Raw genomic sequence first — 25,414 nt, 5'->3', positions numbered from 1 at the left:
GACTGGTGCGAGTTGCAACAATAAAAAATTCTCTAGCTAGTGCTGCGCGTCTTCGTCGTCTCGGCTCTTTGTTGGTCTATACCAAAATGTAATCGACAAAAAAAAGCTGCTTGAAGCTCTGTACTTTTTTCACCTATTACGTTCATGCTGATTACATTTTTTTTTGTGATTATATTTCTATTACGTTGCTAGAGCCTCGCACACTAACTCCCGAGTGTGGAATGCAAAATTAAAATGAGATACACAGAAACCCGTTGCAGGTGTCCTGAAGTCGCTGACGCAAATTTTGAGGAATGTATTTGGAAAAGTATTTGGAGGAGACCAAATACATTTGGTTGTATTTGTATCTTGTACTTAAATGCTTTTTTTGGAAACGTAATTAGATTTGTAATTAAATACATTTTTGACGAAGTATTTTGTATTTGTATTTCGATACATATTTGCATGTATTTTGCCCATCCCTGGCTTACGCAGTATGTGGACGAGCCGGATGACAGTGCAGAATACTGATTTAGGTGCCCGTCCTGCGTGCCATTATTGTTCTCAGAGGAGTAGTCAAATTAGAGAAGTACTGTTAAAGGTTTTGGGAGATGGTCCTGAGGAAATGCCGGTCCTAGACGGACTGGTAATATTAAGATCCTTTTAGTTAGTTTGCGTCTAGCGTAATCCAACTTACCCGTTTTCGAAAGTGTATTTCAAAGTGCATCTTTTGTAAATAAAAAGCGTCTGGCAACAACAAAAAAAAAGAAAGAAGAAAAACCCGTAAGCGCAGTGACTGTGCGTTGGGTTCATAGCCTCGGCGTCCTTGGATCGATTCTTTTTGGGGAACTTCTACTGTTTTTGTTGTCCTCTCCATTTCTCCACTTGCCGTTCTTGCGCGCATGTGCACTTGTTTTGTGCTACAGAGCCGAATTTTCCCAGGCTACCGAAAAAAAAGAAAGACGTTTACAACATCCTGTAACGCCGAATTAGAGCGCAGCTCTTGAGGAGGAGGAGGGAAGGGCACTGAGGGGAGGGTATACCCCTCCTCCCTCTTCCTCCCTCCTCCTCCCCTCATCCCGCAAGCTTCTCCCCTCCTCCTCCTCCTCGCTCCTCTTTCCTTTTTGCTCTTCCCCCTCCTCCTCCTCCTCTTCCCTCCTCTCCCCTCCACCTCGTCTTCCTGTTCCTCCCCGCGCGTTGCATCATGGGAAATGTCCCGTAATTCACCACGCGGGACAGTGGTGACATCACCCGTGACGTCACGAGTGACGTGACGAGGGTCCCGCGCGGTGCATTATGAGACATTTCCCATAATGCACCGCGCGGTTACGGCGTCGCCGAGGGCGACGCCACTCAAGCCGGAAACGGGCGCCTGAGAGCTGCGGTCTAAAATTGCTATCGCATTTAAAAATGCAGTAAATCATATTATTCACCCTGCACAACAAATTCCAGTATATATATGCGCTCTAACGCGTTCAGAAACGCGGAGGCCGCGTTTCTAAACGCGTTTCTGAATTTGTAATGAATTGGTACTCCTCTTGCTGGCAGAAAGGCGAAAACTCGTACCTTAGTCTCATTGTTTTTAATTAATCTAAAAGTTTTATTGCAGTCAACAAACTATGCATAAAATATTCAACGTGCGTGTTTCCTCGTACAGTCTGCCATCTGGAAGTCCGTGAACACAAACATAAAATGAACACATTTAAGTATGCTTTTTTGCACCGATTAGAACAACTTTCCTACCTAAACTGTCTCTCTTTATTACTTCCACCTCTTTTCCTCCAACGCCACCAAATTTATTTTTGAAATAATTCCTGCGCTTACTATTATGATTGTCGACTTCAATCTTATTTTTACTGTTTTTACAAAATACTCTGTTGCCATTCTGACCTCCATTATATTTATTTTGTTTTTTTGTGAATTCCAATGCTTCACCTAATGTTTGATTAAGTTCCACGTATTGTATATTACCTTTTAGAGCGCAGCTCTTAGGCGCCCGTTTCCGGCTTGAGCGGCGTCGCCGTCGCCGTCGCCGTCACCGTAACCGCGCGGTGCATTATGGAAAATGTCCCATAACGCAACGCGCGGGACTCGAGACGTCACGAGGGTCACGAGGGTCACGTGACGTCATGAGGGTCACGTGACCTCACGTTACGCGTTGCGTTATGAAAAACGTCCCATGATGCAACGCGCGGGGAGGAGGGGGACGAGGAGGAAGGGGAGGGGAGGAGGGAGGAGGGGGATAGAGTTTGAGGAGGAGGAGGAGAGAAGGAAAGGACGGGAAGAGGGGAGGAGGAGGGATGAGGAGGAGGAGAGGAGGGAGGAAGAGGAAAGGAGGAGGGATGAGAAGAGGGTACGGATGAGGAGGATGGGGCATACGTTCCCCTCAGAACCCTGCCCTCCTCTTTCTTAAGAGCTGCGCTCTATTGGGCGTTACAGGAAGTTGTAAACGTCTTTCATTTTTTTTGTAATGTGTGCTCCTACAATATTGCCCTACAAGGGCGGTTAAGTATTGTAAACATAAATTAATAAAAGAAGAAATAAGGACGTGAATAAAGATGAATGAATGAATGAATGAGTGGTGGCTCAATTGATAGCTTGGGCTTATTCCTCAAGGAAATAATAAGTGGCTTGAACTGTGCGTGAAAAAGGACTGCCACAAACAGGCTAAAGGCTCGGAAGTTTGAAACATCTACTTAGAAAGATATCAACGATTACACCATTGGAAAAGGCAAGCATGGCGGGTCACAATGGTTTTTGTTTTCGCGTGGAAGAGATGGAGAATAAATTAGGGAATGAGAAAGCAGAAGCTGGTGAGACCGAGTGTCTTTGTTGAAATTAAAACTTCATAAATCATCAAATAACTCGAGAGTCTTGTAAAGAATTGTGACAAGTATATAATGTCCACAGTAAGGTCGAGTCCTCCTCTCATAATCCACAGTTAGGCATTATTAGAAAAAAAGGTTGAGGTACCTTATCTCTCTCTCGGACAGTGAAATTGATGGTGTGCAAATGCATGTGGCTCCTATTTCTATTATAGCTTTTGCCTCAAAAATTTCTCTGGCTCTCTTGCTCCGAAAGCGTTTGAGGACTTTTGCTTGATTAAAAATAGGAGTGCATTTACTGTCTCTGACATATTTGGCAAGGTGCACTGAGGGTGGCGAATGTAGGGAAAGGTCATGCTCTCGTAGTCGTACATTTACGCAGCGCCCAGATTGACCAACGTACACTCTGCGATATGGGCACGGAATTTCGTATAGACGCTTTACACACGGGCAAAATTACAGCCGCCATTGCTGACCTTCTCTTGTCTTTCCCATATGCCAAGCCACTGAAGCGAGCGTTGACAAGCCTCCACGGAGGCCAATGCTGTGGAGAAGGACGCAGTATAACCTAAAATAGCAATCACCTGCCCTGCTGTAGTTATGATGAAGTGAAGTAAAGTCCATAAGAAGAAACAAAAACTGAAGGTCGGTTATAGCGGCGCCCACGCACAGCTGCTGCAAAGCGTCTATACGATGTTGACGTTGCAGTCGACATATCTATGTGCGTGCTGGACTGTGCATTTTTCTTGTCGTTCGTTCTGGGAGTTGATTTTCGGACACATTATTTTAAGTATTTCAGGAGCTGATGTTAGAACCTCTATGTCATATTTAGGCGCAATTCGTTTCAAGTTGCGTGATACTTTGTGCTGATAGGATATCACTGCCGGTCGGCGTGTCTTATCTCTTCTTCTTCTTTCATTCTGAGTGGTCAGGCTCTCTGATACATTGAACATTAAAGAATTGGTATATCCAGATTCATGTAGTTTTTGAATTTGTACCTCAAAACTCTGCTTGGCTGTGTGCTCGCATAATTTTCGCGATGCTGCTATTAAGCAGCTCTTTACAATTCATCTCTAGATTATTCTAAATTGCGTCCAATCAAATGAAAGAAGTGATTTTTTGGACCGTGGTTTGTTGGTCCGACATGTATAGTTGTCTTCAAAGGACAGCTGAAGATCTAGGAATTGAAGCTTGCTGTCATCCGGTAGTTCGTGGGTAAACTTTAGTCCCTGAGATTGAGGAAGGAACGTGGTGCAAATTTTGTTTACGGTTGAGTCCTTCTGTTCACGTCGTTCATGCAGCAGGACAAGATAGTCATCAACATATCTGAACACACGTGATACCTGGCTTGCTGGAAGCCTCTGGGCTATGTTCTTGTCACATTGGGCTAATAAGATGTTACACACAACTGGTGCTGCGCATGAGCCTATGCATATTCCTTTATTTTGGATAAATGCGTTGTTGTTGAACGTTCTAAGGTGGAGGTATTCTTGGAGCTTCAGAAGCTCCAGGAATGACTCCACGGAAATACCACACTGAGTTTGAAAGGGCACAGTTCCGTGTCTCGATGCATGCACTGGCGACCGCGAACATTTCTTTGTGGGCGACTCTGTAAAACAAGTCTGCAACGTCAAAAGAAAGCCCAAACCTGACTGTCGTGCCATTTCGTTTAAGGTGTTCTATCAATGTCTGTGAGTTTGAAATAAAAAAAATGAAAGGCCGTTTACAACTCCCTGTAACGCCGGATTAGAGCGCAGCTCTTGAGGAGGAGGAGGGGAAGGGTACTGAGGGGAAGGTATATCCTTCCTCCCTCCTCCTCACCTCCTCATCCTATATGCTACTCCTCCCTCCGAGCGGCGTCGCCGTCGTCTCGCGAGGGTCACGTGACCTCACGGGCATGTGACCCCTATGAGGTCACGTGACGATGACGATGACGTCATCAGGGACGATGACGATGCGGATGCCGATGGCGTCATCAGTCACGTCATTGATGACGTCATCAGTGACGATGACGATGCCGATGACGTCATCAGTGATGTCACCGATGACGTCATCAGGGACGGTGACAATGCGGATACCGATGACGGCATCAGTGACGTCACTGATGACGTCATCAGTGGCGACGACGATGCCGGTGACGTCTACAGTGACGTCACGCGTCCCATAATGCACCGCGTGGTTACGCCGAAGGCGACGGCGACGGCGACGTCGACGCTGCTCAAGCCGGAAACGGGCGCCTAAAAGCTGCGCTCTAAAATGTTAGACTACGAACCACAGCGTTTCTTTCCAGAATCCCGGACACATTGTTGCTGGGCGTTCTGGCCTTCCTGGTTGGTGTGTCTGCAGACATCACGGTCAGTAAAGACCTGGAAAGCGTTGGTAACCTTGCCGGTGAGTTGGATGAGAAACGTCACAATAACCGCAGGAGGAAGAGGGACTTTCATTCGCTCTTTCTACCATTGGTGGTGTCTTATGAAGACGGAGCGAGCTTGACCATGTTTAGAAGTGCCGGCCCAGCTGTGCTACGTCGCGCGTCAAGCTGGACGTTCCAAATGTTGCAAATATTAAATCCGAGCGGACTACGCTCTCAACACCGTTGGCCGATTGTAAGATGGGAGGGGCGTCTGATTTAAGACACCCTAGATTATTCACTTAGTGACCGGAAGGGGTAGGTGTTGAGACTATGCCCGGGCAAAATATGAAAAAAAACACGCAAAAGTATTTTCTACCAGAAAAAAAAAAAAAAGAAAAAGCGAAAGACTAGCATAAAGGCATGACTGATATCTACGAAAAAAAAAGAAGAGCCACGTCGTTCGCAAAGTAACATCTGCCCTGTTGCAAACTTTTTTAGCGCCGGTAATAAATCAACTTCAAATATCAAGTCTCTTTTTCAGATGCAGTATTCTTTATTAGTGACGTACCGATCGGCAGGCGCAAAAAAAAGTTGTTTTAAAAAGAAGCATGCCTATATTACACTCAAAGAAACACGGAAAAGAAAGTACGAAAATAATGCAAAAAGGACATCACCTCAGAAAAAAAAAAAAGAAAAAAAACTTCAAAGTTTATTTGAACACAAAAGACAGTGTTTGCTTGAACTTTGCTCTTGTGCATTGAGTTCTTCGATACATTTTGAGTGTACTCATACTACAAAAATTTGTTGTATCAGTGCACTCAGACACCACAGCGTCTGTTGGGACGAAGTCAATAAACCCGTCGTTTTATCTTTGCACTGCGAAAACTTCTCATCTTGTACAAATAAGCTGAAACGGAAGCAGTCTTTTAGTCACAAATTTCACATATTGATTCCGTAATAGGTGTTATTCAAACTATATATCCCTAGATATTTTACAAAATTATCGTGTGGCAGTGGTTTACAATCACAACTGTTACACGGAGTCGAATGACATAAAATTCTTGGCGACAATGCAACACGTTTGTGAGCATTTCGGTAACAAAGTAGCTTAACTTTGGAAAACATTGCTAAAATGACATTTCAATTAAACCAACCGATTAGCCTAATAATATTTCTTTAAAACACTGAAACAGCATCATCGTAGTTTTAAGTGTGTAAACCTAGCACCGTTTCATCAGCTAATACTGAAATAGCTTAGCCTTCAGCGGCAAAATACCTAAATCATTTGTATAAACATTAATTAAACTTGGCCCCAGAGTTCTGCCTTGTGGCACACCACATTTGACTTCAGCTGAACTGCTTATATTATTAATGCTTTTAACCATTTGCAGTCTGTCGGCAAAGTGGTTCTGAAAAAAGTTATAAAACTATCCACTGACATATGATCTGTAAAGTTTTTCTAGTAACAAAGAATGTTCAATGGTATCGAAAATCTTCGATAGACCTATAAAAGAGGTAGGGCTATCTTATTGTTGTCTAGTGCTTCGTTTATGCAGACAGAAAGTCTTCTAGAAGTGTGATGGTACTATCGGGGAAAAATGAAATGCGAACAGAGGAGCGCGTGGCTCGCGGTACATAGTGCGCCGCCTGGAAGTGAGCCGAGGAGCGAGGGTGCGTGGCCTACTGCGACGTGTTCACGTCCCTCCCTCTGCGCTCCCCAAGCTTCAGCAGAGCGCCTCTTAGTGCGCTGAAGGCTATCACCGCTATCTTTGCTGGCTCAGCGCGTGCGGTGCAAAGAAGCTCGCCGCACTCGCCGAGGACGCAAAAGATAGCGGTGGCAGCTTTCAGCGCACCGAGAGGCGCACTGCCGAAGCTGGGGGAGCGCCAATAGAGGGGCGTGAACACATCGAAGTAGGCCACGCACCCTCGCACCTAGGTTCACTTCCAGGCGGCGCAGCCTGTACCGCGAGCCACGGGCTCCTCTGTTCGCATTTCATTTTTCCCCGATAGTACTTCTTTGGCTGTCAAAAAACATATCGCGCACTGGTAAATACAGTAAATGTATTACAAAAACTGGTCATTGTAATTTCCACTCAGCATTTGATTATGTGAGCTAAAGCAGGTAGAATATAAATTGGTCTGTAGCTCTCTAAATCGTGTTTTTATAGCCTTTTTACGCAGTGGACTTGTATCTTCAAGCCCTTGGAAATATTTCCAGTGTGAAAGGTTTCATTAATATTTTTCAGTAAAACGTGCTTCAATTTATCAGAGTTATCAAATCCTGGTGATTTAGTTATCGACATATAATTTATAATACTCAAAAGGTCCGTTTTTGTGATTTAAGGTAAGTATGCCAAATTAGAGCAGTTGATCTGTAGAGTAACAGGTTTGGGACCAATCAGTGAAATGTTATTTTTTTACACTGTTTACAGAGTCAACAAATCAATTTTTCTGAAATATTATGAAAACGCTCTATGAGGACTTGACCTAGGAACATTTTTCTGAATTGTATCACCCACACTATTTTTAGGTTTTTTCTTAATTAATTGGTTTACTAGGTTCCTTATCTTTTTCTAATTTTTTTGGAAAGTGAACTGATTTATATAATGTTTATTTTTTTAAACGTACTTTTGATGTCACTTTATTGCACTTTGCACGAAATTTATTTCTTAGTTGTGTGTTCTTGGTTGACCAGTGTAAAAAACCACTATTTTTAAGTTTTATTGCGCGCATATTTGTATTCCTGTACGTTCGGTAACGTTAGGAGGGGCTAGTTTCAAATTCAAGATTCAAGTCAAATGTGCTGTCTGCCTTAAAGGTGTACTCCGCCGATTTCTTCATGGTCCCCGATTTGCTTTAAATTTTGCTAAACTCGCCAAACAACATCGCCAAAATAGTATCCCAAATATTAGGTCAAAATAATTTTTTTTCACGAAGTTATTGAATTTACAATTTTGGTCCTCACCGTGTTTTTCAAACTGAAAGTCTCTACTGGCAACAATGAAAAAGTGACGTCATTGGAAGTGCAGGGGTTCACTCTTTGGACTGTAGAATTTGTTCCCAACTGATTTGAAGCAGTTTCATGGTGTCAAATGAATGCCTTGGAAGCTCGCTCCAGTCCCCGCGCTCCAGCACGGAACAAATAATTGGCATATTCTATTTTTTAGACTACTCGCCCGACTGGCAAGCTGAACTTCCACTGACGTCACGGCCCTGAAAAGGGCGGGTATATTTGAATGTCTGTTTTTGCATCATTTTCATTTGCCGATTTCGCAATAACTATTATGAATTTCACGATATTAAATAGCATTCCAGAAAGGGTAAAGGCTTGGGAGTCAGAAAATATAGTTAGTTGAGGTAGCTCAAAAATCGGCGGAGTACACCTTTAACGCTTATATGTTTCATGTGGGGGATCCATGTCAAACCGCTTGCAATATAAACGCCGGGTAATATACAAGGCGTAATAATAATGTTTTGTGTATGTTTATATAGCCGGAAGTCATAGTCAGCCTCAACGGGCGTATGGTGTCTCAGCTATACATGAGAAATTTAGCAAGTACAGTAGAACCGGTACCTGGGGTCTTCAACGTGCACTACGAGATACACGACCGCACGCCGGTACGATGCTCATTCAGATCTTTATAAGGCATGGACGTGCTGAGGATGATAGCGTTGACACTGTAGGCCTAAGATGACGGCGACGAAAGGCGAAAAATCCAAGGACCTTGAATTTTTCATATGAAGTCTTTTTTCCTATTATATTTAAGATTTTTGGCTGCAGTTGAAGCCGTTTCACCACGCCATATGCAGAACGGTTGTTGGTCATTGTACGAAGGTGGCGAGAACCTAAGTTAAGTAGTGGAATAACGCAGTTTGAGAATGTCGATTTCGGTTCGTTGGACTTCCAAAGCGACTGATCCACACGTCAACAAGAGTCGCCTCGACTGTTTTGCCTTAATGTCTGGAAAGGGTGCTCTTTCTGGTCAACAAGTGTAGCGGTGGGCAGATGTGCGAATTGGTAAAAACTTGAGATGTAGGCCGAGAGTCCGTAATGTCAATGTGCACGGGATCAAAACGGGCGCTTGGGGTGCAAAAGGGCGTCGGCAGTGTGTTTGCATGGTATGAGATTTTATATCGCTGGCTGGAAAGACAGTTCTTCGTCCAATCATGAACGTCAGCTTCATTCGTGGCCACGTTTAGAACACACATAGCCCGGATGCTTGGGTGGCTGAAGCTGGAACTTTCAAAATGCTTTTCACTTCAATTGGGAGGAAAATTCGTACGGTTTGCTTTTATCCACATGTCGCAGATGACTGCAGATCGAGATTGTAAGAAAAGTGCTTCCTCCAGTTGCTAACACGTTTGGGTTACAGCCAGCGTCTCCAGGTCGATAACATAAAGCGCCAAGGACATCGCCCCGAAATATCAGTCGCTGTATTTTCTGGCTCTCTGGTATAATGAATTTGTGGGGATTTGCGAAGACTAGTCTTGCTAACACTGCCATTCACAGATGGCGCCCTATATTCGCAAACCTGCTAGGCATGATGTACCCATCTGATGAAGCGTTCACTGACTTGAAGGGTTTCTCTCAAAGGGACTTTCAAGTTTTGGCTTCATATAATGATTTTCTGCTCGAAAAGTAACTTATTTTGTGTACAAAACCAAGCATAAAAATAGAGAGAAAACTTGGTCGGTGCAATGGTGTACTATGCAGCATAAATTTCTGTAGAACCACGTGTGGGTGGCACAAGAAATGAGAAGGGGGGGGGGGGGGGGAGGGGAGTGTGAAAGCTTCACCGAGCCGCGCTTGAGAATCGCGCGAACTGCCCGTGCCGCAGAGAACGTGAACTGGGCTGCTCGGCCGCTGTCCAGAGCGATGAGCAAAGATTGTGGAATCATGGCTACCGGAGCGGCGTCATCGCCGTTCCAATCAGACAGGAGCGCATCGCGTTGAGCGAGCAAACGAACAAGCCAGCAGATAAGAAATTGCTGCAGAAACCACTTGTTTTGGTTGTCTATGAATTGCGATAGCATTCGTCAAGGACAACCTCCAAGACGACGTCTAGGACGATCTCAAGGACTGCCTCTAGGGCGATCTCAAGGAACCTCTAGGACGATGTCTAGGGCGATCTTAAGAACTACCTCCAGGACGACCTCCAGGACGACGTCGAGGATGACGTCCCAAGGGACCATGTTAAAGACGACGCCTAGGACGACCTCTAGGACTTTAAGGACGACGACGTCAAAGACGATCCCTAAGACGCCCTCAAGGACGATCTCAAGGACTATCTCTAGGGCGACCTCAAGGACGTACTAAAGTCCCGAAGTCCTGAACGTCGTCCTAGAGGTCGTGCTAGACGTCGGTTTTGACGACGTTATAAAGTACGTCGTCGAAACCGACGTCTCGGTCCTCGGACAACCTCAAGGACGACCTCCAGGACGACGTCAAGGTCGTCAAGTCATTCAAAGAGGGTTCGAATGTGAAGGGTCATAAGAATGTGAGCTTCAATGGTCTATTGCGCATACCTACTGCGCATTAGGAGGCCCGAGAGTACAAGAAATCCGGGGGGGGGGGGGGGGTGTAGCTAAAGAATGCTATCGCAATAAGCGTACGCGCGTGCCCAGTGCCCTGTTCTCGGCAGCAGGCACGGCGCGCCGTCAGGAAGCGCGGCGATGCAAATCGGTTGGCGCTCCAGTGTAATCTGTGTGACGTCACTTCCGTGACCAAGTTTTTGTGAAAACGATCTCCCAACTTTGTACGCCCTTCCAAGTGCGGAAAAAGACGTTGTTCTACGTAAAAAAAAACAACAACAAAAAAACAAAAAAAAAACGGGTAGATTGTTTGTGTTACACGGCTGTAAGTTTTAGGCGTGACGATGTCTACCTGCCGAGTCTAGATAAATAAAAAAAAGATGTATAAGAAATTAAGCATTTAATTTAAAGTAACGGAATTTAGGAAATAAAACCCAAGTATCAAATAGAACATTTATTTATTTGTTAGCCACAGAATCAACTGAACGAAACGAATATTTGAACATGAGGTAAACTCATACAACTAATTGATGCATAAGAAACTGAACGAAACAAATGTCAAGACACCAACACAAGTGTACTTCCTCCCAAGTCACACAGGGAATCAAAACAACTGCATATCGAAACGCGAGTTTAATGTTATCTTCAAGGACGAAACTCGTGGATCGGTTTACACGCGATTGATTATAGGACGATGGTAGGAGAAAATATATCGTAGCATTTCGGCGGTGATGCGGCGGGCGAATGTTACGTCGATACAAGTTCCACGGAGGGTTGTGGGTGGCCTAGTGTTGGGTACGCAAATATATATCTGGAGAGTGTACTAATGTATCTATTTTTAACGAGTATACAGATCCTAGGCGTGCACCATGTAAAAGCGAAGCCCCAGACCGAAAGCCAAGGTTTATTTTGCAGTGTCAATGCAATAAAAATATTTATCGTTTTGAATCCTAAACATATCAGCATAATTCCTCAAGGGGCAAACCCAAAGTACTGAAAAAAACACACAAGTATTTATAATTAAAATAGCGGTGTGGTTTTTGAGGCACGTCATTGGGGAGGATGGGGGGCAATGGGACAGTGGGACTGCCAATATATTTCTACAGTAAATAGTTCCAAAAAGAACTGTTATATTGATGAGGCCGTGGTAGCGGTACTTTTAACTGTAACGACGTACCTGTTTGGCGAGGTTTGCACGATCTGAGTCAGTGCTCGCCACTTCAGCACTCAAAAGTAAATAGCACATATTTGTTTTGCTCGATTCTTAAACTAAACGGTTTGGCCAACGGCTGTAGTAAACTAACCTTGAAAAGATGTTCTAATGTGTTGCTTTTAACCACCGATATTTTAAGCTTAACATCTCACGTGTTGCCACAATTGGCAACTTACCATGTGCAATTCAGTTTGGGAGGAATGCGACATTGAGATTGTATGAGGATGGGGACAGTGCCTCAGTTTTTCTTTTCTAAAGGCTGGTGCCCCGAGGGATGAGGAATACTCAAGTTAACCTGTAATAATGGTGAATCATCTCATTTTATTGGTGTGAGTTGGGCTGGTTGGTACATGTTCACAGTCTCTGCATGTCCTATCTCTGTATGTATTTTTTTTGTTCACTCTTGGGGGGGGGGGGGGGGTTCTCATTTTTTGTGAACATCTAATTATAGTTCATATTGCATTTAGGACATCAGATATTTGCTTTGTGTGAAATGTTACGGCACTATTAATCCCCGGTTCAAAACCACAAAGAATCGGAGGAAAACAGACGTCTTCAATCGGGCTTCATGTATGATGAAGACCCGTCTGTCTATAATATTCACTAGTAAAATTTTTATCGCAATTCGCATGTGCCCCATTACTCCCTGGGGGGAGAGTGAAATGGGACACCTTTTTGTTATTTCAATTTCTTTTTCATTAACGTTTCTAGGATAGTTAGGACAAATATCTGCGCAGCTGATGTGAAGTGTATTTCACGCTACATTTAGCACCATTACACTTGTTTATATGTCACCATTAATCCACACAACAATTATAGTGTGAAAACTGTCCCATGCCCCCAAATTCCTTTAACAGTAGCAGTATAATAACTATCGGTTTTTGCGTTCGTTCCTGAACAGGTGAGACTGGTCCTGCTAAATCGGAGAATCCGGTGCTGAAAGATGTGGCGAGTGCTGGACCGGACATCATACAGGGCATTCAACGCTCAACTAAAGAAACGACATTGCAAACGGCTGTATCTGCTGAGAATACCAACAGAAGCAACGAATCGGAACTTGAGAAGCACGGGGAGCTTTCCGCCGAAGACGAGAGGTAAATGGCGTTCACTCTCCAAAAAAGTACTCGAAATTGTAGATTTTGCTATAGAACTTGCAACAGTTGACGGGTGTAAATCTATGAGCTCAATAAATTCACTTAAACTTCACAAAAAAAGAAAGAGATATAAATTATTTCCTGCACAGTTGGAAGTGCTAAACAATAAAAGAAAACGAAGGGCGAGATGTTTCGAGGGATGTACTGCGTGTTAGAACGAATATTACGTTGTGATTAGCGCTTTTACTTTGTGTTCCAGGCCCATAAGTAAGCCATGAAGTTTAGTTCTTTCACTGAGCGGCTCAGCAGTGTGTCACAATGTGTCATTTGCGTAAACAACATTTGGGCTTGCACTGCCTTAACGCGATTTGAAATTATTTTTTTTACATGACTACATTTAACACAGCATGTAAACTAACGCTTTAAGGAACTTCATACGGCTCGCAAAAAATTGGTTTCTCGACGTATTACGCAGCGATTTACTACGAAGGTGCAAGCATGCGGTGAAGAGTTTACAGTAAAAAAAAAAAAAAAAAAAATAGAAAACTTACCTGGACCAAAAGGAGAAAAAATCGAAAAATTTACGCAGCAATTTCGCAGACGATGCACGCGTAGAGAAAAGTGCTGCCGACAGATGGCGTGCGGCGCGTCGAGGGAGTGTAAGGGAGTAAGGAAGCGCCAGCCGATTCGGGTTGGTAGCAGACGATCTCGCAAGAAAACCCGAATCGGCCGGCGCTCCCTCGGCGCGGCGTACGCCATCTGTAGGCAGCACGCCTCTCTACACGTGTATCGTCCGCCAAGTGGCGGCGTAAATTGCCCAGAGCAGTTGTTTTTTCTTCTGAACGGAATAAGTTTATTCCTTGATTGTTCTTTAACTGTAAACTTCCACCACCTGCTTGCACCCCTGTATGTAGTCAATTGCATCGCGATATGTTGAGAAACCAATTTTCGCAGGCCGTTTAGATTGCATAAAATCGTTAGTATACTTAAACTTGAGAAGGAAAACGAAAAGGGACGGACAAACACATTATCCATACCAACCCGCTCGTTCTGTCCTAACGTTAGTATACAAGCTGTAGATTGAGGGACTGGTGAAGGGTATCTGCCCCTGTGCTGCTTGACTGGTCCACAGTCCCAGTTTCATTCGTCAGCTAAACAGGTTCGCCGTGTATGCAATAATAAAAATTAAACTCACTGAAATCAATTTAATCGTACCTCAGTATCACGGAGATGGACTTTCAAAGGTAAACAAAATGCTTAACATTTTGCCGGTGAATAACGCGTCAAAGTTCCAGGCGTCGTCTCGGGTATTTCTCCTCTGGGACACGGATCCACAACATCGGTCGTGTCCGTCGCAGTGACTCCAACGAAGCCGACGAGGTCCCGCAGGCGGACATGGCCCCCCTTGCCCCTCACCACGGGCGTTCTGCCGCCCCTCACGGCCACCCTCACCACGGAGCCCCTCCGGCCTACGTAACAATCCTGCGGCCCCCGCCCGTGCACCCCCCGCCCCCGCCCGCTCCCCGGCCGCTGCCCGTGTACCCGCCAAGGGTTCCCAAGGGCGCCCCTCGTGCCGGCGGACCCCGGCGCCCAGGCTCCGATCACGGAGGCGACAAGAGGCCTCCGATGCACTACCGCCAGGGGCCCCCGGCCCTCGGCAAGGGACACAAGCTGGACAAGGAGGAGCGCCGTCGTCTGCCCTTGCGCTGTAACAAGAACCTGCGCTACCGTACCTACGACGGGTCTTGCAACAACCTGCACGCCCCTTGCTGGGGAAGGGCCGGGGAGTCGTTCGGACGCCTGCTGAAACCGGCTTACGCCGACGGTGAGTGGTTCTGCCGCCGGAGTCGCCAGCTCATTTTGTCCGGGATTTTCTTTCAAAAGGCATCATGTGCCTGCCCTTTTGAATGAACCCAGCTGGCTATAAACATAATAATATAGATTTGAAAAAGAAAACAGAAAAAAAAAACCAGCGAGGCTTGTGAATTACGTAGGTGAAAATCCACCTTTCCCCGGGGCACTTTTTTTCTTCTCACAAGCTCGGGCTGGTGTTATGTAGCTTCAACTAAGCGAAAATCAGACCTGAGATTCCGTCTGCCCTGGTCAAAATGAGCCTTGCAAATTGTATTTTCAACTTAACGGAGCTTATGGCAGAACGCTTAACTTCGAAATGTTTGTCTAACAGGTCTGCCATCCACAGGATAGTATATTACAAACCTACAAAATAAAACGGCCTGGTAAAGATCGAGTAAAAGGAGCTGGAAAAACATGCATAAAAGACCAGCGCTAAAAGGCGGTAATGGCAACAATGATAGTTTATCGGGTAGCTTTCTTTTTCGTGTTCTGACGTTCTTGTGGAATGAAAACTTACTTCCGTTAATGCTCTTTTAGTTCTTGTTCACGATAACTAAAATGGGGCCCGAAATAATATAAACACTACAAAGTGATGACCTTGGTTACACAATATTGAGTGTGATACTTTTGCACTGCGTTAATGAAACCTCAATGGGGGAACGGAGAAAGCGTGATGGCCAAAATCCCAATTAAAAAGTGAAAGACTTTCACAAATCTCTGTAGTGCAAAAATTTGAGCGCAGCTATGGAGGTATTTTTATTTTGCAATATACCGCGCTGAAGAATTTGAGGAAGAATTATCTATGTGTACAAAAATAGACCTCGTAGTCCTGCGTGTATAATATAAATTAATTACTCATTATAATATTATTTATATAAGAAGGAGAAGGGTAGGAAACGGAGGAGGAGGAGGGTATGGAGGACGAGCAGGGGAGGGTTCTTTATGGAATAGGAGTAGGGGAAAGGACGGCGGACACTCCCCCACCTCTTCCTTCCCTCCTAATCCTTCTTCCCTCCTCTCCTCCCCCTCCTCTCTTCCTTCTCCTCTTCCTCCGATTACGCCGACGGCGACGGCGACGCCGAGGCCGCAAAACACTGGAACAAGCGCCAAAACATTGCGCTGGGGAAAAAAAAAAGAAGAAAAAAAGAACAGTGACTAAGTGTGTTCAAACACCGCAACTCAGTTGCGCGTGAAGCAAGAAGCTCACACTGGAGGCAAGGAGATTATACGTGGTTAGATACCGGTGTAACTATAGAGATTGTATTACTAGTATTCGTCTTTACATTGCCTCCACGAAGTTGTCCGGTTTTGGCACTTTCACCGCTACTTTTGTGGCCATACCTGTCCAAACTACCATGTGGGTATTTCAAGTTTCCGATTACTTATTATGTCAAGTCCTCTTGTTTTGTGATTCGTTCTTTGGTAAGATGCTCGTTTCTGGCGACGCCCGTGACGTCACGTCCGCCCGTGGCGTCAGATCTCCCTGCAGCCCCTCTTTTTCCTCTTCCCCCAGTTCCAAGCCAGACCCAGAATTCCGCCCCTGGGCTTCTTGCTTGGCAATTCGGTTTTTGGCGTTCTTTTCACCTAAAGGACGCAGTCTCATTGGCTGAGAATGGATGACAAGATGCTCGGTGGTACTTACTGCCAGTCCTCGCGTTCCTCATTAAGCCACCAGTGACTAGTAGCAACTCCAAAGAAGGTGACTCCATCCAGCGGAGGAAATGACGATCGCGGACTCCTGCCTATTCGAGTGTGCGGTGAAAATTGTCGGGTCCTAGCAGCCGGACTGTGAAAATGAAAGAGAGGAAAGGTGCACGGGGTCCGAATTGCTAATAGCAAGTGATGAATCGCCGCAGGGCTCCACCAGCCGCGTCGCGGAGAGTACGGCCGTCCCCTGCCGAACCCGCGCCTCGTGTCCCTGGCCCTGGCCGGGGGCTCGTGGCAGACGAGCGACACCGAGTACACCTTCCACACGGACCTGCTCACGCACTTCGGGCAGCTGCTGGCCCACGACCTCACGTCGTCAGCCACCTTCACCACCACCCAGACGGTAAACGGCAAGACCACCAAGGCCCGTGAGTGGAACGACGCGGGATTCTTTTTAACTCTTCGCTACTTTCAGGACATAAGTTTGCTTCACAAATTAGAAACGGGCAGCATCAACATATAGAAAAGAAATCTGCAGTTTTTAATAAAACACGAAATAAAAAAGGCCATACCTATGGTACGTATGCTCGTAGTACATCGTACGTAGGCACAACATTTATTCGTTTTCCGGCGTAGCCGCTTTAAGACTGTGCATACTTTTTGGATCTTCTGATTAACTTCATTATAAAATTGGCCCAGTTTTGCGTAACCGATTTGAGGGCTGCAGTTTTCTCTACAAATTACTGCAAATTTCACGTTGGAGGTGCGGCAACACTTGCCACGTAGCTCCCACCTTTCCTCATGCGACTACCATGTGTTTGGTAAAATGTAGAACGAGCTTATAGGACAACAATTTCGCACAGATAAGAGTGTAATAGATGAATGCTGAACACAAGAAAGTTTTAATTCACGGATTGTGTTATTTTGTGGTTTGATAGTATTGCCATGACAAGAGCCTTCACCATAGGATGTACACTGCGCGGAACTGCTAGCACGAACAAAACATCCGCCCCCGTTCGAAAGGATGCTGGCGGACATGAAATTTTACCTCATAGATTTGTGCCACAAATGGACACTTTTCACCGCCCTAGTAGTTTTGAGGATAGTTCCTTGGTACTAGAAGAAAAACAAAAACAAAACGGCGGTAGCTTGTTTGCACTAACAGCGTTGCGGAATGCACAACCAGCATAAATATATTCAGAAAACAATTTTTGTTTTGCGTAATCGCTACTGACTGATACCCGTTAAAGACCCAAGGTCGGCAGCCGTTGAGACATCACACATGCGACTCCTCTTGAGGAAGACCAACTTCATTTATGCTGTCAAAACACTCATACAGCAAAGTTTACTTAGAATACTTTCCGGAAATATTTTGAAACAGAAATGAAAACACTCATAGTATTTATATGCCGAGAATCTGCAAATCTAAAGTGTTCTAATGTTTAAATTTTGTTTTTCAAATAAAATCACCTATAACCGGCTTGAGAATCACTCTCAACACCACCATACCGCTGAGAGAGAACTCTTAACGCGGTGTTGTAAAAAAATTCACGAGTCGAAGGCTACTGTTTTTTTAGTTGGTAAAGTATTTGCCCGGTTTCAAAGCCTCAGTAGGCGCCGATAATAGCGCCGCCTATAGTTGCCCATTTCGGCAGGCCAGTTGGACGGTCGCCAGCCAAGCCCTCTTCCTAGACCGGGAATACCCCAAGCACATGTTGTTTGATATTGCCAAGTTGGAACAAAGCATGAACGGTGTTTAATCTGGTAAAATAACTTTAAACGAAACTTCCTGGAGGCATGAAAGTGGCAACCGACGTTTCGGTAATAGAGTCAAAGCTATGTCCTAACGAGATGTCGCTGCTGCTCCAAGACTTCTAGAGGGTTCCCCTCACGTCCATTGGAAGAATTTTTTCATCCTTATTTTTTTGTTGTTGCTAAATTGAAGCTAAAGCAACTGCCACAAGATGAGAAAGCAACGGCGTGAGGAAGTTTAAAATTAACTGTTCGAATTTGTTTTCTGCTTCAGCCGTTAAATTTTTCTGGAGGAAGATATGAGTTTAGCAAACGGGGAAGTTAAACCGCGCTTCAATAGGTTTTGTGGTAAAGTTGTCGAGCAAGCAATAACAGCTGGATAATGATCCATAAATGTTTGTACAACTTCGACCAACGGAATCTATCCAACCAAAATACTGGTCTATTTCATTTGAATGGTTTCATTCAGACAGCACCCGCAATTCATTTGGATAACACAATCACTTCATTTAAGAGGAGTCTCATTTAGATAGCGCCACTTATATGTCATAAGGGGCGGATACAGGGGTTTCCAGAGAGAGGGGTCAGCTTATCAGATGTTTATGAACTCCTCCCCCTCTCCTTCTTCACCGCCCTAAAATTTTACACATGGTGAATTCGAGAGTGGTGTCAGGACATCCGGAACCCCCTCTGAATTCGCCACTGAGCATAATCCTGCACCACATAATTTGGCGCCGCTTGCCGACCACAACATAACCCGACACTGTTTGCGCGTAGAAGTGACTGCCTGTTTTTTTTTCTTTTTTTTTCCTTAAAATTTGGAGACTTTCACAAAAACTCTAGTGTTCTCGAAAGTATAGTTTTAGACGCACGAACCCTCTACCATTTCGCAGTGAATTGAGAAAAAAACAAGAAAGAAATTTAATGCCGTGTTTGAGCTAAAAGTGTCGCGCAGTATACTGCGCTGTTCTTGAAACTCATTAGATTGCTTGCTGCGGGTGGCGTATGTTCCATGTTTGAATTTCATTCTGATGTGTTTTGAAGCCCTTGAAACATAAGGCAAAATGTTTTTTTTTCTTTAAATAATTACATACTCTTAGCTTAAAAGAAATAAAGTTTTAATTACCTTGGGCAGGGTCACTGGTTTAGACCTTTGATGCCTCCCATACCAAGGCACTCTTAAAAGGGCGATGCAACGATTTTTGCACTTTGCGCAAATACCGCTTAGAACAAACCCCTGACGTTATTGACCTATAAAACACGCGTTCGTTTTTCACCAGACGCAATAGAAATCCCAGAAAAAAAAAGTAACAAAAAAAAAAGAGCAGGGTTTAATTCTTCAACTCAAAGTCAGAACAAGCAACCACTTGATCTGGAGCCGATTTTATGCCGCCAATGTTGATCATAGCCACGCGCTGAGGTTGGCAAATCACAGGACACGCACTGAGTTCCAGACGTTGTTATGGTTCGGCTATTGTCGTCATTGCATCATTTGGACACGGGCCACAACCTGAATGCTTGTCGAGCTATTGATTATCACGAGCCCAAATCGAGTGCTCATGCAATGCTTGGGTCCAATCTATGAGCAGTATTCAAGTATCGTCACTGGGGGTACTGCGACCCCCAGGTACGTCATTAAGTTTTGCGAAGGAGAGGTTGAAAGAAGACGCTCGCTTTTGTCCTTGAAATGACGCCGCAACAAAGGAGTTTCTTGGTCAGTGGCGTTGCGTGCGAGTATACTTGTGTCCCACTAGGGCCAGTAAGCTTGTGTAAAGTGAAAAATATTCCAAGCAAATATCGTTGCAGGGCCTTTTTAAGGGGACATGCGCCAATGGAAAATCTTGCTTAAAATGATGATTTTCGATACCTGATTGAACATTTTACAGTGTATAGTGCTTTATCACCTTTTTATAAATCTGGTGTTCGTTTTTGTATACCTTGTTTTTATGTTCTCGATGCTATACACGTGCTGAAAACAGCAAGTTCTTGCGAAACCGTGTGGCATGGAACATACTATAAGCCATTTCGCTCCTTTTACACCACTGAGGGCAGCGAAGATAAAAAATATTGTGTGCGTGACCAGTTTTATTTTAAAGTAATAGAAAATCGGAATATCGCCATTTTCGAAAAGCTAACAAAAGTTTCTTAATTTTATATAAATATAAAAAATATACATTTAAACAAAAACTTAATCGTTACATTGCAAACATTCTAAAGCATATGAATGCCAGATTAGCTTGTGATAGGGCAATTTTGAGGGCAAACATCATTCTTCGCCATCTTTGAGGATGCCCAAAAATGCATAAGGGAAAAACGCGTTCGAATATGACCATGTAGATGTTTAGTGACACTCTTTTGTGGAAAGAAAAAAATAATGTTTTTTAAGAAATATTTTGTGACAAATTGAAGCTAGAAAAGACTGCGATGGAGAGGAGACGCTAAGCCTACGTCTTAAAGGGATACTGAACCGAAATTTGGATTTCGCAAAATAAGGCCGCAGAAGCATTGAATGGGACGCTACAAACTCCAAAACGTCATTCATACGTCGATACCTCGAACGGATGGCCGTGCTTTTGGAAAAAAAAGGGCGCGATCAAGCGAGGTCTTTGACGTCATTGTCCCCCAGGAGAATTTGAGAATGAGGGGAAGAAGCCTCGCTTCTCTGCTCCCGCCTTCGGTTCACCAGGTCGACGGGACGTAGCGAGGAGGAGAGGGAATGGGAATCGTGACGTGACTTCTCTCGTCAGTCTTGTCGGCCGTGTTCAATCGCGCACTTCTCAGTTTCCAAAAATACGGCGATCCGTTGAAGATATCGCTGTATAAGTCATGTTTTTGGGGTTTGCAGCGTCCCGCCTGTCCGTCCAGCCTTGTTTTGTGAGCTCGAAATTTTTGTTTAGTATCCCTCTAACATAAATCTGATAGCGGGAGACGTCGCAATTTCAAAAATCGTGCACAGAAAAATGCCTCAAATTTCTGCCGTTCTGTGTCGCCGGGAGTTCTTCAAATGCGTAGTTTAGTAATTTAGCGATCATAACCGGTCCTTATTATTTTTATACGTTCAGTATGAAGATTCTGAGTAACAACACACCACAAAACCCAAAATTACATTTTTTTCCCCAACGATATTGCCGTTTTTTCTTTTGTTTCTGCCCCTTATCTGAAGTTAATATGTGTAGAGCTGACTTAGTTCTTTTGCGAATTTTGCTATACAATGATGAAAACAAATAATTGAACAACTAGTATTAAAGTTTTCAATTTTGTTTGGCGTGCACATCTCACTTTTTTAAAAAAATAATTGTTTGTCTTTAAGTTCAAGAAATCAAGAAATAAATAATATAGCTTTGCCACTTTTTTACTATACGCAATAAACCTTTTTTTATTTAAGAAAATAGATATGAGCATATTCCATTATTTGTGACAGTACTTTTGCAGTAGTGAGTGTTTTAATTTACCATCAAAAAGCAATATTTTATGTTCCGTTTTTAAAATTGCCTTTTATGCACATCTGATCAGGTAACACCAACTGCAATAAGTTGGCACATTTATCACGGAAACATGAAACCAAACATTAAACTAAGAAAAGCAGGTCAGTGTAGCTTTCTATTTCTGAAACAGCGCACACATGCCTTTACAGGAATACACGCCATTATATTAAAAATAATTTTCCCCTTTCTTTACAAAAACGATACAGGGACTTTGAATACAATACAGACGACACAGGCTCTCAATAAAAATTGCACTGACTTATTTTTGTTTTCCTATAATAACTGTAAACTAGAAAAAAATATATTTCTTGTTATATCGGTAGTCGAATTTTATCGCTCTATTAAAATAGCTAATAGTTTTTAGCTTTCCAAGCCTTAATTTGTTTCAGAAGTATGCCCTACGTTTATGATAACAGCTGTGCAAAACAATGTTGAAAGTAAAAAAATGCAATTTTCACCCTTGATTTCGGGATTGGAATTTTCCTCAGTGGGTTTGTACCAGAAATACCTCTTTTTTTTTTTTCAAAACCTTGTGTAGTGCATTTTGTAGCAGTCTCGCAAGTTGAAAAAGCGGTCAACCAGGATTGTGTTTGTTTTTAAAATTTCTGCTCTTTTATTTTTTGAAAATTATGTCTAAAGAATTTTGTTGTTTTGCTATCCTTAAAATGACTTACATAAGAAAGGTCGCAGCGAAACATTTCGATTGTGATCTTAGTCATCCGCGCATCATCTTTACCGGAGGGCCCTTCTCTCCTGTAGCTAGAAAGTGCGTTGCATAGTGCACCTAGAACAACTGCTTTCACACAAAACATATCTCTGTAAAAAAATGGGGAAAAAAACAAACTGCGATGAAATACTTTTCTGATGTTAGCCTGAGACTGAGGCAGGAAAAGAGGAAGTTTCAAAGTAGAAGTTTCAAAGTTCCTCTTTTCCTGCCTCAGTCTCAGGCTAACATCAGAATGGTTAATTTCCACCAGCTCGCCTGCACACTCACTACAATATCATTGAAATACTTTTATCTCTCAAAATATGTGCTTTTTCAGATATCTTTCTAAATTTGAAATATAACGCAAAAATTCAAAGGTTGAAAACTTAATTCGGTTTTTGTGATATCAATTTATAAATTTCATTTTTTTCATTTCATTTATTTACCTCAAGGGCGTCTTTGAGGACGCATTACATGAGGGGGGTAGGTGGTACATGCATTTGTAACAACATAGTAACACAATTTTCCAAACACAATCATTGGGACAACAAAATCATCGCAATCAGCCCAGCACAGTTTACAAAAAGGAAATCACATCGTACGTACACAACTGCAATTTTGAACTGGACTTAACTATGTATAAAACAACAATTTCAATATGGAGAAACGCTTACAAATCAAATGTAAATATTGATAGATTTATTCAGAAGGACATCTTCGCCTCAATTTCTTTTGTTTTATTCATGATGTTAAACTGCCACTATGGTGTCATTTGGCTTTGTCAAGCTCTCGGTGGGACAGATGTTTATGTGACCTCTAGCATCATGTCATTTTTGACGAAAATAAACGTCATTATTTTAGTAATATTATTTATGAAAAACCTTGGTTACCAGCTAGCTCTTCTACGCTTTTCTTTTACTGCAGTGCAGAGATAACTTTATCACAAAGTATGCAGGCCGTATTGCTGCTACAGTAGTCTCAGCAATCTTTCAAACCTAAAATACATGCAAGGTAGTTTATAAAAAAAAGATTGTCATTTCTCGGTGAATTTGGAAAACAGTAGATCCGAATGAGGATGTCACGGTTTGCACATAAGTAGATAAAGAGAAAAAAATGTGACAAAAGAATACAAATATTTTGCTTTACTTAACAGCATGGCGAACACATAAAAGTCTGAGAAATATTTTGTACTTAACCATTTACTCTTCCCTTTATTAAATTCCTAAAATAATTTGGTAGCAGACACTACAGAATCATGTAGTTCATGGCACAAATCTTTGTAGATATTTGTATAAGTATTTTTGTAAAAATCTAGCTAACCGATAATAAAAAACCCTTTTTACCCCATTAGCCTTCATTATTCTAAGATTCGTATGGAGGCCGTATGTCGGCTCCTCGCCTTATAGTTCTGGATTAGCAGCGCTTCAGATTGAATGAAATTGAAATTTATTTTGATTTTCGCGCATATTACAATTGATCAGCTGATAACCCAACCCGTCATCGTTTGTTTACGCCCGTCTCAATCACCCTCGCAAAGTAGGCCGTCCCATTTCGTCAATATAACAAATATTTTGCACAATTTATTCTTAGAGTTTCTAATGAATTGAATCAAACACCTTGCTCACTTACATCAATTGTTGATTCTGTCACTTTTCGTTCAAATTTTGGAGATCCTGTGTTTCCTGTTGTTTAACTGGTTTGTTAATAAAGCTTGGACTTGGGTTTGGGCTAGTCGGTTGTACATTGATAGACGTGCTGCGCTGCGAAGTTCTACAGAACTTCGCAGCGCAGCAGTCTATCAACTGTTCTGTAGTTTCCACTGTTATTTAGTTTGTTCTCTCACCACTGCATCCTTTAATATGCCTCTGACCATGACGAAAATTTTAATAAATAAATGAGAAACTTGTCTTCCTTCCTACAAGCTTTAACGTTTTTTGTTTTTTTTTTTACAGCGGAGCTGTTAAGGGTTAGTTTCACCAGAATCGTGTCCCGCGCAAAGAAATGAAGACACCGAACTCTGGACACCTACCGGCACCTATAAGCGACGGCGGCAAGCTACGTATCTGGTTGCCGCCGTCGCTCATAGATGGCGGCAGCCTATCCACTCTGGCTTGCCCACTTGCGGCCGGCCATTACTTTCCATTGTACAGCTCCGCTGGTCTTCCTTCTTCACCAGAGTGGAAAGGCTGACTTTTTTTTTTATTTGCTAAAGGGTACGATTTTGTAGAATGAAAGTGAGAGGTACAGATTGTTGTTTGTGACGTATGTGCTGCGAGGTATAAAAGATGCAGAGGTTAAAAGGGCTAAAAATCAAGGACAAGTAGAAAAAAGACGAACATCGCATTGCGTCAATTTGAACTGTAGTTTCTGCATAATAATAAAAAAAAAAAAACATGTACACCGTGAAATCAGACATTCCACTTAGGCAACGCCGCTCATATAATATACGCTTATCAGTTTCCTTGAAACGATTTCAAGTTTGCAACCTCAGCCCCAAAAAGGTTTATCCAGGTAGAGCTGACACAGCTTCGCCACACGTCTGACAACATCATAATATTGACCCGTAACAATAACAAGAACACGTGAGAGACATCGGAGGTGTTTTTTTTTAAATTAATTACGACAAAGGTACAGATGTTAGCTCCCCTCGATAACCCTGTTTGGGTTTGAGGAAAAAAACTTCCCATTGTTCAAAGTGAACTGATGAACGTATATTATTTGGACGGCGTTACTTACGTCACGTGTCTTTTTGATTTCACGGTGTATATGTTTATGTGTAATTGTAGACTTTAGTCGAGTGGTGCTCTCTGTGGTGTTCGTCATTTTTCTACTGGTCCGTCGTTTCTAGCGCTTATTTTCTTTACCAATAATTACCAACTAGCACAAGTACACACCCTTAGACGTATGAAAGCAGTTGGAAAGAAATAAAAAAGCAAAATATGCATCACTTCCCTAACCCATGTACGTCTCTTCT

The 25,414-nt window shown here is 43.2% G+C and overlaps 1 protein-coding gene across 1 annotated transcript in view; it reads left to right on the top strand.

Annotated features, from left to right (window-relative positions):
• The window catches only part of LOC8026496 (peroxidase), a 51,154-nt gene that overhangs the window by 4,056 nt on the left and 21,684 nt on the right, over positions 1-25,414 (top strand). The window contains exons 2-5 of the mRNA XM_040207028.2: positions 5,095-5,195; positions 12,804-12,996; positions 14,355-14,821; positions 16,707-16,925. Of these exons, the coding sequence (XP_040062962.1) occupies positions 5,095-5,195; positions 12,804-12,996; positions 14,355-14,821; positions 16,707-16,925 (980 nt within the window). The remainder of the gene's footprint in view (positions 1-5,094; positions 5,196-12,803; positions 12,997-14,354; positions 14,822-16,706; positions 16,926-25,414) is intronic.

This window comes from Ixodes scapularis, unplaced genomic scaffold, assembly GCF_016920785.2.
Source record: "Ixodes scapularis isolate PalLabHiFi unplaced genomic scaffold, ASM1692078v2 PGA_scaffold1__304_contigs__length_218370807, whole genome shotgun sequence".
NCBI lineage: Eukaryota > Metazoa > Arthropoda > Arachnida > Ixodida > Ixodidae > Ixodes > Ixodes scapularis.
Note: the sequence above shows the minus strand (reverse complement) of the source record. Positions and strands in the feature narration are given on the sequence as shown.